Source organism: Neophocaena asiaeorientalis, unplaced genomic scaffold (assembly GCF_003031525.2).
Source record: "Neophocaena asiaeorientalis asiaeorientalis breed wild unplaced genomic scaffold, Neophocaena_asiaeorientalis_V1.1 scaffold106, whole genome shotgun sequence".
In the NCBI taxonomy this organism is placed as follows: Eukaryota; Metazoa; Chordata; class Mammalia; order Artiodactyla; family Phocoenidae; genus Neophocaena; species Neophocaena asiaeorientalis.
Window position 1 is genome coordinate 350,970 of NW_020172597.1, and position 15,592 is coordinate 366,561.

Consider the following 15,592-nt stretch of genomic DNA (forward strand, 5'->3'; position numbering starts at 1 on the left):
CCTCACGGAGCCTCTGCTGGGGCCTGTCAAGCCCATGCATTCACAGAAGAGGGTATGGCCCAGCATCCTAAGAGCTTCCAGTGGCTGGACTGACACTGCCCACTGCGCACTCTGGAGAGCCAACCTGTGGCTCCTCCTGGCCCAGACAGTCTGATTTCAGAGAAATTGACCAAATTAATTTGACACCTAATGTTGCTACAGCCAGAGAGGCACAGCAAGTAGAAGCACAGAGAGGGAAGTAAGAGTTTTCTCCAACAGCCTTGGAACACCTCTCCACTCCTTGCAAGCTTAGAAAGCACACATTCCTTTTCTTTTTTCTTTTTTATTGAGGCGTAGTTGACATATGACATTATATTAACACAGATTCCTTTTCATCAGAAGCTTAAGTCAATATGGTTTGCAACAGCTCCCTTGCAGTGGAGAGGTGTGATTTGTTTGGAACTGGTATTGTAGAATTCCCATTCTCCTAGTCTTCTCAGGGTTCTGCCATCGTCATCTCCCCCATCCCCATCTCCCACGTGCCCAATGGCAGAGTTCAAGTGGGACAGTCCCCTATCTTCTCCTCTGATCCCGCCTCCATGCCTGCCATGGTGTCAATCACCATTCTAGCTCCCTTCCCTGATACCAGTTCTCTACCAATTGCCTTCGCAAGATTGCAGCCAAAAAGCCATAGTAGGCCAGAGTAGCGACCTAACTTCCTACAGCAAATCCACCATCAGGGACAACAGCCTTAGCAGAGCAAGATCTGGGAGGAGTGAAGGGGAGGGATAAGGAGAGGTAGCCGAGAAATCCAAGAGAAAGGATCAGCCACAGCCTTCAGATAATGAGAGCAGGCTAGCCTTCTCTCCAGGGAGCAGTGGCACCCTGTGGAGAAAAAAGGCTAGTGGAGACCACGGGTAACATAAGGTATGGATGGATGCCCCACGTGTGCAACTGAACATATGTTTGCACACACTTGCTCCTGAGTCAGCCTGCAAATATACATGCTCCTAATGTATACATCCCATGCACGCACCTGCACGCATGCACCCCTACACATAGGCCTGCACACACAAGGGCTCACTCACAAACACCCACCACAAATCTGCACGCTCAAACTCACTCATACAGAAACACACATCTTTTGCATATATATCTTCACTCATGCACATAAACACACACCGTGGGGTACCCATCCACACGTGCATATACAAACTTACTTCCTCCTACATACGTACTATACATACACGTATGTACATACTCACACATAGGGCTGCTGCTTCTCACATGGCCTGTGCACATCTGCCTACATGCTAGCACTGACATACTCACTTATGCTTCCCTGCACTCGTACCAGCGCACAACCACACACATGCCTGCAAATATACACATAAACCCTTGCACCCCTGTGCAGACACGCCCTTAGCCCTGGTCCTGGGCTGTGGATGGTGCTGCCCTCTGTTGGAGACAGCGGATAAGCTCCTTCCGGTTGTCTAGGATGGTGTCAAAGCTCTCCTGCAGACGGGCCTGCTGGTCAACCAACTGGTGCTGCAGGCCCCGGATCCACTGGAGCAGGGCCAGGCGACGGTACATCACCAAGTGCACATGGTGCTTCTCCTTCTCCTGCTCTTTATAGCGCTCTTGAGCCTGCAGCTGCTGTACAGCCTGGGCCACCGAGGGCAGAAGGAGAGCTGGAGGACCAGGGCCGGGAGGGGTCCCACAGGCAGGCTCAGGGCTGCGACTAGGGCTGTCAATGCTCAGGGAGCTGCTGGCATAGCCATTGTCCTCCAGAGGGGAGCAGACTGTGCTGGCACCACCCATCTTCTCAGGCCCAGCTCCAGGGATCTCTGCCCCCTCTGGTGGGCTGCGGACCTCCCCCTCAGGGAGTCCAGGATCCTGGAAGGCCTGGTTGTCAGAGGGCAACTCAGAGAAGCTCCTCGTCAGTATGGGTTCCACTTGGCCTGGCATCCCATGCCAATTCTCATTGGTATCTTTGGCACTTGCCATGAAGTTGGAGTTGCTGTCTGGTTGAAGCTCGGGCTGACATACTCCAGGAGGCGCGTCCCCCAGGAACTGCCCCCCTTCAGCTACCCCTGGCTGGATGGCAAACATCTGGTCTGTCAAAGGGAAGCAGAGAATGAGTCAGAGCAGGACAGGGTGGGGTGCCTGCAGTAGAGGCAGCCTAGCAGCAGGGACAAGGCTGCTCCTTTCCCTTGGCTCTGGTAACACCTCCCTTGGTGGTTTTCCTCTTCCCTCTCTGACTGCTGATTCAGTCTCCTCACAGGGTTTTCCCACAGCCCTGAGGCAGGCTGTCCTCTGATCTCTCTGCCTCTAGTTAAAAATGTAAGTTTGTCATGGCTCCCTCCCTAACCTCCCGCTAACCCTCTTCCGGCCTGCAAAGCCGTGCTTCATCTGGCCCCCGCTCACTGCTCCAGACTTGCCTCTTGCCACTCTGCCTCCACACTGCTCAGAGATCTCCAGACACACCATTATTCTCCTCATACAACTCCCTGGGCCTATAATATCCTTCCTCTCCCCTTCCCTCTAAGCTCTTCCCTTCTGCACCCAGCAAATTCCTTTTCATACTTCAAAACGCAGCTCTAGTACGCCCACTTCCCTGAAGCTATCCTGATATCCTCCCCACTGCCCCCATATACACAAACACACACAGTTAACTATGCCTTCCTCAGGATCCCCACTGCCCTGGGTATATGCTGTCTTATTCATGTTTGTTTCTTGTCCCCGGTACACAGTTTATGATCAATAAATGTCTATTCAGCTTTTTTTTGTTTTTGTTTTCTATCTTGTAATAGCAGCTTACTGGCTCCCTAGCTAGACATGGAATTCCTCTATATACCCTCCATCATATTCAGGGCCAGCACAGAACGGGGCACCAAGCAGGCACCAGCACATCCTTGCTGAGTGAGTAAGTGAATGGGGGAGGGGACTGCAGTGGGCTATCTATGCTCAGGGAGACGGGCCAAGAGTAGCAGAGGCTACTGCTGACTGCCCAGGGCTGGAAGAGCTGGGTTGGGTTCCCTCCTCTGCCCAGTGAAGAAGCCCTTCTCCCACTGACAAGCCTCTCTTCTGACCTTGCCCCTTCCCTCCATGTCTAGTACTATCCCGGGTCCCTGCCTCTGGCTTGCTCCATCCTGAGGCCCTAGAGAGAGAACACACCACATTATTCTTTCCTCCCCAATAACTGACTTCTCCCAAAATTAGGGTTTAAATTGACAATAAGTTCCTACTGACCATAAACTACTAGGATTAGAAAAACTGGGGATCAGTAAGAGTGAGGGAGAGCGTAAGTGGAGGTGGCAGGGACCCGCCCCACATCCAGGTGGGAAGAAGTCCTGGGGGCAATGGTGTAGGGACAGTCCCTTCGTAATCTACAGACTCCATCCCGCTAAGCATGGTGCCTGGAGATGTCCCCGCCCAAATGTTTTCTATTTTCTAAATTTGGGCGGGGCCGTGAAGGCAGCTGGAATGAGGTGGGGGTCTTGCTAAGGACCTAGGGGTTCTCGGAGACGGTAAAATGGGAACCGAGACACCCCAGGATCAGGCTTCTCTCTAAGCTAATCCACAATTTGTGTGTGGGAGAGCGCTCTGCAAGGATGGGGGGAGGCGGCCTCCCTTCCTGCCTAGCCTTGCGGGAGAGGGACACTACCTCCAGGAGACAGAGGATACTGACCGTCCATCCCTAATCTCTCCAAAAGAGGCAGCTGGGCAGAGGCTGTGACCCCCGCCCCCTGCTAGGGTCCAAACCCTCCCGCTCCGGGCCCCGACTCACGGCCTGGAGGCGCCGCTCCGCCCGGCTGGCTCTGGTTCCGAGCGCCCGCGGCGGGAACTCGTCCCTCGGGGCTGGGCGGAGGGGAGGGGAGGGGAATCCCTCGGCTTGGGCGTCCACGCGGACCGGCGCGTGGGGTGTGGGATCCCGGGCCGTGAGCCCAATGCAAGCCGGGACTGCCGAGTCAGGCGGCGTCAGCGCGGCAGGGCGGGGCAGCCTGGCCCACGTGTGCCGGTTCGGTTTTCCGCGGAGCCGCGCGCCTGCCGGAGCGTCGGAATCGCCTCCCCCGGCTTCGGCAGCCCGGACCGAAGCCTTGCAGGTCCTGTTTAATTCCCTACCGCATTTACTGGGTCGCTCCGATCGGTTTTCCTCACTGCAGATACAGTGACATTTTCAGAATGAAAATCTGATCATGTCACCACCCTCCTGCCTAAAACCCTTCAATGGCTTTCGCATTGCAGGGTAAATCCTAAGGCTGCAGCCGCAGGGCTCTGAGCATCCTGCTCTATCTCTCCAGCTTCAGCCTTTGCCCTTCAGTCTCTGGAACTGGGTCTCATGCTTCTTTCTGCCACACTGTTCCCTCTGCCTAAAATTCTCTTCCCCCTCTCATATTTAAGATCTCTTTTCAGATAAACCTTCTCTGACCTCCTAGGCCGGATTAATTCCCTCTTTTATATTATCCCAGGGCATTTTGATCCTTTTCTTGATAGCATCTATCACAATTTGAAGTTATATGTTCATTTTGTGCTTATTTAATTAAAGTCACTTACTGAACAGAGTAATTGCTTACTCTAATGATAAGACCAAAAAGCACTGGCTGCTGTTAGGGAGAGGCAGCCCCAGAAAGAAGTCTGGGACAAGTTTAGCCTTTAGGGCACATGAGCTTCCAGGAGGTCCCTTCCTACCCCCCAGCTTTACTGAGTAAACCAAGCAATTGGCTATACCTTCCTCCTGCTACCCCCTCCATGCCACCAATTAAAAACAAACAAAACAAAACTCCTATGGATTCATCTTTGAATCATAATACGTTAAAAAATACCCTTGTCTTTCCCGCCTCCCTTTCTTTTGCTTTTTTTGTTTTAAAAGAAGAATTTGAGTCTGATCTCCATAATGAGGCATCCTCTTCCATTTCCAACTTAATTCCAGTTTACCATTCTGCAACCTAGAGATTAAATGGCAAATTAAATCACACCAACAAATCCTATATACAAAATAAGGGAAATGGAAGAGAAAAAAAAAACATTTCATGATTACGACAACTCCTATGTTAAGAGGGAAAAGGAAATAAAAAGGAAAAGGCAGAAGTAACTCAAGCTTTGGACACTCCCCCAGCTAAAAATATACACATGGAGACCTCAGCCCCATTTCTACATCAGGTTCTGAGGCCTAACTAGTCTCGCTTCTCCCTTATCCGCTGCAAGTTCCCCTTACCTTCAGATGGAGTTTTTTTCCTTATGAGGTGACCCAAATCCTCATTTGTAAAGTCTCTGAGCTTTGGTGGTCTGCAGTGATACAGGTCTTCCTATGTCATAAAGTTGCGACAAAATCTCATTGTTTGTTTGGTGGGCCCTGAATAGCTCCTCCTCATACCTCTCCTGTCTCTCCCAGCTCTAATTAGGTGGGTCATGTGGAAGCCTGATGAATCTAGGAATAGGACTCCCACTCTAGGTGTCAGAGTCCTTCTCTGGGACTTTTTGAAATAAAATTAAAGGAAGACAAAGCAGGGAAGATGTGAGCCTAGGGCTGTAACAATCACATTTCCTGCCAAATAGAAGTCAGTCTGTAGTAGGAGAAAATAGTGCTGACATACAGACACAGAAAGACAGAAGTCCTGGTGATGGTCCTGTCCCTGTTTCCTGAGGCCTTGGTATACCTTGCAGCAAGACCCTAATTTTGCCAAGCCTAACTTGAGTGGAATTTCTTTCACTGGCAATCAAAAGAATCTTGATTAATACAAGAGCACAAGGTGGTCCCCTGGGTCCCACTGAGGCACCTCTCAGCACTCATTAAGTAGTAGCAACTCTGTTTCCCCTTAATAGCCATTATCAGCCTACAAGTATGACCTCCTTTCTTCTATTCCTCTAGTATTACAAGGAGCCCAAAACGCAGTGGAATCGTCTCTGCATTCCCTGGTTAGAAACATTTCTCCCTAGATGCTAAAACCTCCTGAACCGCAGAATGTCGAATATCAGAGACAGGAAGCAAATTCTCCGAGAAAGTCATTAGGTACAATCACATAACATGCCACACCTACCTCTACCTCTTCCTATGTATTCTGGTTACAAAAAAAACAAGAATTATATATTGATTGTTGATCTAAAGCCTATATTTTACTCAGCGTGCAATAACCTGACATAGTTGAGTCATCCGTTGGTCACTCCATTGTTCTATAAAGCTGATTATCTCTAAATAACATAATACCTGACAGGTAAATTGAATTCCAAGGGCATCAGAATGTAGCTTCTCTTTTCTTAGGCAAGGATAATCTTGGGTGGGATACTCTAGCACGTATAATTAATGCAGTAAGTGCTCAGACAGTGGTCCTGGCAGCTCCATGACTTTCAAGAGAGCTGGGAGCCTGGAGAACAAAAACCCCCAGGAAGGCAGGGGCATCCATGACCACAGAAAAGCAGATATACAGATGTCTGTTATTCAGTCACCAGAGGCTTCTTCAGTCAGGATGCCAGGGAATCAGTCACCCCAGGTGAAGGGGTGTCTGTAGCTGTGTCCACCCAGCTACATAGATTGCAGGGACTTAACTGGCAGGGACACAGAAATCACCAGAGATGGACAGTACCAGCCCAAACAGGGCTCTGCAGAAGGCCAGCCCATCATGAAGATCTAGCAGTGGAAAGTGAGTCGCTATCTTGGTGAGCAGACAGATGTCAGAGCCAAGACTGGCTAGCAGTGAGTGGCCAGATCCAGGCCCTAGGGGCCTGGGATGTGAGGCAAGCAGACAAGGGAGGCTGAGAGGAATTTCTGCTTCAGGGAATAGGACCGGCATGAGTTCCTCTATAGGTGGATAATTTCTCAATGTCAGTACTCCCAGGAAAAAAGAGATGGCTAGGATCAAGGTGTTTTAATCTCAAGGACCTTGCCCCTTCCCATTCATTTATTCACATTCAGGACACAGTTACACGGGGCTACTTTGTGCCAGGTAATGTGCTGAGGATTAAGAACAGAATCAGAAGTGGTGGTGGCCTCGGAGAGCTCTCTGTTTAGAAAGGGAAATAGAAAAGAGTGGGCTGTACAACATGATAGGTTCTACAACAGAGCTAGAAGGCAAAAGTAATGAGCCCAAAAGACGGGAAGGAAAAGGCTTCACAGAGGTGATATTTGAGCCAGGTTTTGAAGGATGAATAGAAGCTCACTGAGAGAAAGCAGAAGGCAGCGGAAACTGTATGCTGTGTGCGTGTTCAGATAACACAGAGGAGGCCAGTGTGGCTGGAGCTTGGGAGGAAATGGAGATGGGAGGTGAGGCTGGAGGATAAAGTTGGCCCAGTTGTGAAAGGCCTTGACCTGCGTTCCAAGGAGCTTGGGCTTCATCCTGTGAACGGCAGGGAAATAACTGAGGAAGCCCCCAAAGATTCCACATCAAAACAAAGCACAGGCATCTAATCCTGGGGGACAAGCTCCATTGTGACCTGCTTTCTTCTCTTTTCCTGAGCTCATATCATCTGTCAACTTCCCACATAGCTTTGGGAACTTGGACAAATCAAAGCATTTTAACCCTTTTAGGTTAAATAAAGATAATATGCCTTGAACACTGTTAAATAACATTAAAATTGTGAACACTGTTACTTGGGCTCCTAAGGCCAGGCAGAGCCCTGGAGGAACTTTGAAGTACCTGAGAGCCCTTAAGGCAGAAGAAAACCATTCTCCAGAATTAGCTCAGCTCAGCAAAGGAAGGCCTAGGAAGCTGGTGACCTAGTTGTTTTGTTCATCCATTTCTCTACCACCCCTTAAAGGTAAAGTGTCACTCTCATCTATCCAGAAATTGATGTGTGATCACCTTAGGTAAGATGTGTCCCTTCTCCACCCCCGACATGGCTGTTTTCTCAGCTGTAAAATGAGGGGCTGGTACATCAAATCTGAAGTTTTACAGCTTTTTTTGTCGTAAGCCTTAGAATCATCCTTTTCCAACAAAATCTTTGTAATATACCCAGTTTGAGATCTCTCCTGCCCTGAACCATCCACCCTGAACAGCTCCTGAGGGACCTCCCAGGAAGCTTTTTTTTTTTTTTTTTTTTTTTTACCACTGCACCACCAGGGAAGCCCCCCAGGAAGCTTTTAAAGCTCAGTGGGGCAGTTCCAAATGTACTGCTCCACATTAACCTGGGAGATGAATTTCTCTTCCCAAGCCCCCCTGCATCCTCCCTCCTGACCCTGAAGGGAAAAAGGAGAAACTGAGGTGTGTTTTGGAGATGCTGGAAGCCTGAAAGTTAGCATAGACTCTTTCTCCCCAATGCACCCAAATGGTAAATAGCCTCTCTTCCACCAGGAGCCCAGAGAAGCCAAATCCAAGGTCCCAGAGCCCACAACAGAGTGAGGTAGAGAAGCCGATCTGAAGGGAGAATGAGAGAAGGGAGTGCCAGTTCCACCCCCTTCCTAGCAGCTGCCTCCATGGGCTCCATAATCCCCCTGCCCTCTCCTCCACCCCACCCTCGGGCCGCCCACCTCTCCTCCACCCACCCATTCATCAGTAGGAGGGCACGCTATCAGCACAGCCTTTCAGGGACTGACAGGTCCTTTCTGGGTGCCCCCCACATGTAACCACTTAACCTCCAGCACAAAGGGCCAGGCTGAATGGGCTTGAAGCCGGTGGCTCGTGCGGAGGGGGAGGCCTCAATAGGATTTGGGGAGCTGGGTGTATAAACTGCTCTGCTCCAGCAGCCCTCAATGGAGGAGCTGGAGTCGGGGCATGTGCCGGAGGGGAGGAGCCCGGCAGCTGCATCCCACCCCTGAACAATGATTTATTCATTCTTCTGGCACACACAGAGAAAACAGACTGGGGGAACGTGGCTCCACAAATCGCCCTCGGCCTCAGCTGATTCCCACGGCAATCGGGCAATCACCGTGCCCTGTCCCACCCTGCCCCTCCCGTTCTCCATAAGGAAGTAGAGTACACCATGGGAGGCCTTTAGTAGCCTGAAGGTCAGGCAGGCATGCTCTTTGAATAGGCTCCACTCAATCTCAATCTCCCTCTCTGAAAGCTTCCTCCTCAGGTTTTCCTCATACCCATTTCACAGCCAGAGAAACTCCTGCAGGAAAAAAAAAAAAAAAAAGGCACATAGCTTGGCCTGTCTCAGGACTGCCCCAGGGGAAGGGCTGAGAAGGAAGCAGGAAGTTGGGGAGCTTAGCCTAGAAATAACTGACTAGTAATGGGAATGCAATAAAGGCTTGCTGATAAGTTAATGGCATTCTCTAGCCACATCTGGCTCCAATTCCTGGAAGAATCTTTGGGAGAAATTTGGGGAGTAGGGAACAGAATGAAGGCAGGTAAGCAAAGATGCTAAAACCAGTAGACCAAAAAAAAAAAAAAAAATGTCGGGTGGGTGGTTTCAGGAAGCTAAATTGTGACAAGAATAAATTCGCTTTTGCCCTCTTACCTCCATACCTCATGTCATCAGAGCCAGTTCACACAGAAAAATCATCATAATAAATAAAACTAAATAATCAATAATGTTAGCAGAACAGGGAGAACCAGATTGAAGTGACCATCCTCAGACTGGCCCCTGGGCCTCCTATCCCCAAGCTCATAATTACCTTGTCACACAGAAAACAAATCTATTGTGGATGGTGAGTGTGGAGAGGTGGGAGATCCTGGGCAAGGAGGTTGCCCACTGAGGAGGGGGGTGGGGTCCGCATTAGGAAGACAGATTGGCCTTGGCACTGGGGTGGGAGGGGGCTGTGTTGAGACTGACAAAACTAAGGCCTAGACAGTTTCCCAAAGTTTTCTTCCCTTAGGAGGGTGATCCTGCCTAATACTCAGTACTAGGGGTGGGAAATTGGAGGGGGCTGGGGGAAAGACCTCCAAGCCCACCCCACTGAGCCTCAGGAGGACGGGTTGCTATGCTGCTGCTGCCCTCTGGTGGACATAAAAAGGCAGCATGGACATCTCCAACGCTGGAAACAAGTGCTGGAAACTGCAAAGGAGTCTCTGTCCTTTCCTGTCCTAAAGCCTTGGCCACCAGGACTAGCACACTCATAGACTGGATACCCCAGGAAGCAGACTCAGACAGTTTAGGATGCCGCCCTTGGGATCAACGTCTGTGGACGTGAGGGGAAAGGAGCTGAACTACCATACAGGTCCATGACAGCCTCAGCCAACCCCCCAGGGAGCTCTGAAGTGAGAATGGGCCCTTTAGAATTGTCCCAAAATGAGCTGAGGTGGCCAGGCCTTTACACTCCTGTCATCACTGGATGTGGGCTGTGCTGGAATGGGGCGTGAGCGTTGGGTAAGGGGTTCTCTGCAGCTGAGGCCGTCCCCTCACTGAAGGTTGTCTGCAGAGGGGCCAGCAAAGCCTTCACTAAAGGGGATAGGGTGGTGCATCATGGGGTCTACCCCACATACCACAGATACTCATTAAACATATGTTAAATGAATGGCAGGGTTAGATCATGCCTCAGGCTCCAGGCTCCACAGGACAGCCCACAAGCCTGTTATTCAAGCTGTTACACACTGACTTTTGGAAATGGTCAAGGGAGCCTTAACGCTCCAATTCACGGATTCATTCATTCAACAAGCACTCACTGAGATTTACTATGTGCTGGACCTGGAGGCAGACACTTTACAAATTTCTCAAATTTAATCCTCACAACTGTGGAGCTAGTTAACTCACATTATACAGATGAGATCAAGTTATTAAGTGGCTATCACAGTCCGATGGCACTGTGACAATGGGTGAGTGGGCCGGACAGGGCTCAGTGACAAATGACACTCAACATGGGACAAGTGCTTGTGCTGCTGCCAGAGATTCTTCAGGCCAGAAAGGGTCTTGGCTCTGTTCTGTGAGTATGCATGTGTGTATGTAGAGAGAGGGCTCTCCCTATGATTTCAGCCAGAACATTTCCTCTATTGCAGCCAAGAGTCATGCCTCCATAGCCTCCTGCTTTAGTTCTTTCCTAATAATGTTGCTGCCCAGAGGTAACAGAACCACAAGCTTTAAAAATTCCTGGTTGTAGGCACAGAGCTAGCTCCTTCCCTGGATATTTAATGGACAGACAGCCCTTAACCCCCAGTGTTCTTTGGCCATAATATCATCACAAAGTTATGAAAGGGTAAGTTCTTCCCCTAATGTCTAACTTCCATAACTGCTGTGATCATTTTGGGATGATAACATTGAAGGGACAAGAGGTGGGCCGGGTCTCTGCTCTAGAAACCTCTCTGTACCCTGACACTCTCAGTAAGCCAGTGGATCTGTGGGAGGAGGCGAGGGCAGGAGAGCTAGAGAAAGCTGTCGGCTGCCGTTCTGCTACAGCACTGACATGTTCTCATTCTTGGCCAATTAAACCTTTCAGCACTCCCAGCCACCAATATACAGATTTTAGTTTTCTCATTTAGATTGTAATCATAAAGAACGTGAAGGAAAAAGAGGGAGGGGGAAAGCTTGGATGTTATGGAGGGATTTCCGGGTCTGACTACAGAGACATAAAATACTTTCAATACTCCTCACCCCCTCCCAACCATAAACACACACACACACACACACACACTCTCTCATATGCCTTTCCTCCTGGGCCCCCAGAACCTAATTTTTCACGTTTGGAAAACCCAGATGATTTTTGCCTGGGTCCATCTGGTTTTCCAAATAACCTGTCTTTTTGATAAATAACATAAGTTAGACAAGACAAACAAAGAGAGGGGTGGGCAGTCAGCTTTTCTCCTTCCTTCAGCCTCTGAGAAAAAGAGATGGGGACTGAAAAACCTACAGGACTCACTCCCAATCCTGACCCTGCACCTTCCACCCCTTAGATTGGGTCCAGTGATTCTCCAGCCTGGAGCTGAGAGCTGCCGCTTCACCCCCACCTCTACCCCACCAGCCATCAAGAACACCAGACTGTGGTTCCTTCTAAAATGAAGGGAGGACTTCCTTGGTGGTCCAGTGGTTAAGAATCCACCTTCCAATGTAGGGGATGTGGGTTCAAGCCCTGGTTGGAGAACTAAGATCCCACATGCTGTGGGGCAACCAAGCCCGTGCACTCTAGAGTCCTCGCACCACAACTAGAGAGAAGCCCACATGCTGCAGTGAAGAGCCCAAGCGCTGCAATGAAAGATCCCATATGCCACAACTAGAGAGAAGCCTGAGTGCCACAACTAGAGAGAAGCTCACATGCCGCAACTAACGCCCAACGCAGCCAAAAGATAAATAAATAAAAAATAAGGAAAATAAAGAAAATTAAAGAAAGAAGTCCATTTGAAAAAAAGGGGGGGAAGGCTCTGAAGCTTTGTGTAATGTGAATGGAGAACAGAGGATGATAGGAGGTTGGGAGGCACAACTATGTCATGGAGGGTCTTGTAGTTTGAACTTAATCCTGAGTGCACTGGAAGACAGAAAACGTTTTGAGTGAGGGAGTGGCATCCTCCTATTTAATTATGCAAATATCCCCCTTTGGCTGCTGTGCACAGATTGGATGGAAAGGAAGCAAAAATGGGAGTGGGGAGATCAGGAGGCTACTGCCAACACCCTGGCAAGAAATTATGGAATCCTGGACTAGGGCATCGGCTATAGAGGTGATTCAAGATGCAATCTGGAAGTAGAAATAACAAGATTTAGAGATTGTTTGATTATGGGAGTAAGGAAGGAGGGATTGAGAATGTCTTTTGGGTTTCCAGCCTGAGTGACTGGGTATGTGGAGGTACCTTTTAGTGAAATGGGAAACACAGGAGGAAGAGCACGTTTTTAGAGAAGGAACATCACATTTTTAAAGATGTCAAGTTTGAGATGCTTATGAGACAACAGGCCTTGGAGGAGTGGTCCACAAAACATGATGCAGTTGTAATACTGGCAAATCCATATGCTTGCAGAGTAGCGTTCGACATAATGCATCCACATGCATCTTCCAACAAGCCTCACAGCAACTCTGAGACAGGCATGAATGACTATCCTCATTTTATAGATATAAATGGAGGCTCTGAAAGGTTTGGTATTTTTCTTTCACCCTTTACTGGGCAATTCCACATTCCAGACCATGTGCCAGGCAGTGAGTAGGACACAAAGGTAGAAGATATAATGCCATCTCAGGGATGAAACAATCAGAGTATCATGACAATATTCCTCCCAGAAATACTCTCCCCTATTCTGAGGTGTACAAGCCCCGCTTGGGGGACAGGAAGCCCCAAGAGATATTACATATATCTCTGGGAGCTCAAACCCTGAAAACACTCACACTGAGCCATGAGAGATTCTCAAAGTGGGGTAAAGTTTGTAGAGAGGCAGTTGAGAATTTGCACAGGAAGCTGAGTACCTTGTCTCTACAGCACTTTGGTGAGTATAACCTGGTGCTTTATGGAAGAGACCCTAGTATGGTTTGTGCAGCTGTGGACTGAATTGTTTAAATGAAGTAAATACCATGTGTCCCTACCCCAGCGTGTGGAACACAGAGGAGGTGAAAGGACTGACACTGAGCACCCTCATCCCCCAGACTCACGTGCTCTCCTCCCTCCAGGCAGATAATTTCCAAGCTAGTGAAGCTGAGTCCTAGCAGGAGCCACAGCACAGGCCCTGGGCTTCAGTTTCACTAGAATGGAGCTGAAGCTGGAGGCTCAGTGCTCTGGGCACAGGTCATATGGTCAGGTCCCAACTCTCCACTTCAATCTTATTACCAAGGCTTAGCTTGCCTTCTGACAGTTACACTGACATGGGGAAAAGCGACCCAGAGCATAAGACTCAACTTTTCTTTCTCCAAAGAGTGTTTTCTTTCTGGAGCCTAGAATAGAAACCCTTTGCTCCCTAGATTTCTCAGGCACTGATTTTCTTATCCTTAGTGGTCAATCCTAATACTCTTCTCCATCTCTCCACTTCAATCTTATTACCAAGGCTTAGCTTGCCTTCTGACAGTTACACTGACATGGGGAAAAGCGACCCAGAGCATAAGACTCAACTTTTCTTTCTCCAAAGAGTGTTTTCTTTCTGGAGCCTAGAATAGAAACCCTTTGCTCCCTAGATTTCTCAGGCACTGATTTTCTTATCCTTAGTGGTCAATCCTAATACTCTTCTCCATCTCTCCACTTCAATCTTATTACCAAGGCTTAGCTTGCCTTCTGACAGTTACACTGACATGGGGAAAAGCGACCCAGAGCATAAGACTCAACTTTTCTTTCTCCAAAGAGTGTTTTCTTTCTGGAGCCTAGAATAGAAACCCTTTGCTCCCTAGATTTCTCAGGCACTGATTTTCTTATCCTTAGTGGTCAATCCTAATACTCTTCTCCATCTCTCCCTGCCAAAAAAGGATATGGGAAAAATATCCAGCCCTCCTCCCTAGTTCTCTATTGCTTAGCAAGGGCTGCCTAGCCTTGGCCACTGTTTAGAGAGCTCAAAGGGAGGGGCAATAATGCCCACCTTGGACCCACGTCTGCCAATCAAAGGGCTATAACAACAGGCACCATTTATGTAAACTCTCCTCACCTGCACTGAACCCAAACCACTTGGTTAGTTAATGCGATCAATTCACCAGAGTTGAGAAGACAGTGAGGGGACAATGGCAGCAGCCTCTCACTCCAGTCCCAGAGGCCTCCCCTGAGAGACAGATACCCTGAAAACAAAATGCTCAACATTAGACAGGCTCTGACCTAAGAATGAGCATTCAATCTGGACAGCAAATCCTGCCTTCAAGGCATTGGGATTTATTGAAAAACTACATACATATTAAAACATCTTTATATACATTTTCACTATTACAAGATTACAAATATACAAATGTAAATTCCATCAAAGTCAGCATCTTGCATATTACAAACAACTGTAGAAAACCTATATCCTAATTCCACCAGTTAAATTGGTATTCCTTATCTGCCAGTGAAAAACTGGCACAGTTCATCCAGCTTCCCAAGTCCAGCTCCTGAAAGTGAAACCACAGTATTTACATGAAATGTTTTTCCAAAGCAGCAGTGACACTTGGTTCTGAGAGGAAAAAAAAAAATCTGTCTAAAACTCTGACAGCCTCATGGTAGTTCAGGGAAAATCGGGAGTGGTGGCAATCCTAACAACATTTTGATGAAACTCCAAGATGATCTTTTCTCAAAATAAGTAATGAAGTATTAAATTGTCCTCTGCTCAGGGCAATGTACTCAACCCAGTTTAATGCAATACATAATGATTATATATAACTCTTCCAGTCAGAATGAGAAGGAAGGTCCTTGAGCAACAGTGCTTCAAATCGAAAATTTAGTCCTAAGAGAGAGCTCTCTGCCCCACGGAATATCTAACGTCTACGGACACTGGATGTAACCTTTTATCTTCATCCTCATACTCCAGAAAAGTTGCTCTTTCTGACTAGGGTACCAGTTTGAGTCCTTATTATAAAGGAAGTACAGGTTAATTGGAAATTTGAGACTGCACTGGGAAGAGACATAAAAGAAAATGGAAGGGGCAAAACTAATAAAACAGCCCGTGTGTCGATTGCTAGATCCTCTAAGAAGTCTCTCTTTCACTGAGTCCTGGTCACCATGGTGCAGATCATAGGGGTGTGAAGGAGTCATCCCAGTTTTGATGTTCACTGCTGTCTGTAATTTTCTGTCATGCCATACTTTTTCTTCCTCCAATCACCCCTTTCACCAAAAGTTATCAACCCAGGAAGCTGCTAGGATAAAATGTCAAATATTTA

General features: G+C 48.4%; 1 protein-coding gene across 1 annotated transcript; it reads right to left on the reverse strand.

The window, feature by feature from the left end:
- Positions 1-370: 370 nt before the first annotated feature.
- On the reverse strand, positions 371-3,910 carry CUNH1orf216 (chromosome unknown C1orf216 homolog). Its single transcript, XM_024738810.1, has 2 exons — positions 3,770-3,910; positions 371-2,096 (listed from the first exon to the last, which is right to left on the reverse strand). The coding sequence occupies exon 2, from the start codon at positions 2,089-2,091 to the stop codon at positions 1,402-1,404; it is 690 nt and encodes a 229-aa protein (XP_024594578.1). The 5' UTR covers positions 2,092-2,096; positions 3,770-3,910; the 3' UTR covers positions 371-1,401.
- Between the last annotated feature and the right edge of the window lie 11,682 nt (positions 3,911-15,592).

Coding starts and splice junctions, on each gene's coding strand:
- CUNH1orf216 (XM_024738810.1), bottom strand. CDS start 2,091: ATGTTTGCCATCCAGCCAGGGGTAGCTGAAGGGGGGCAGTTCCTGGGG.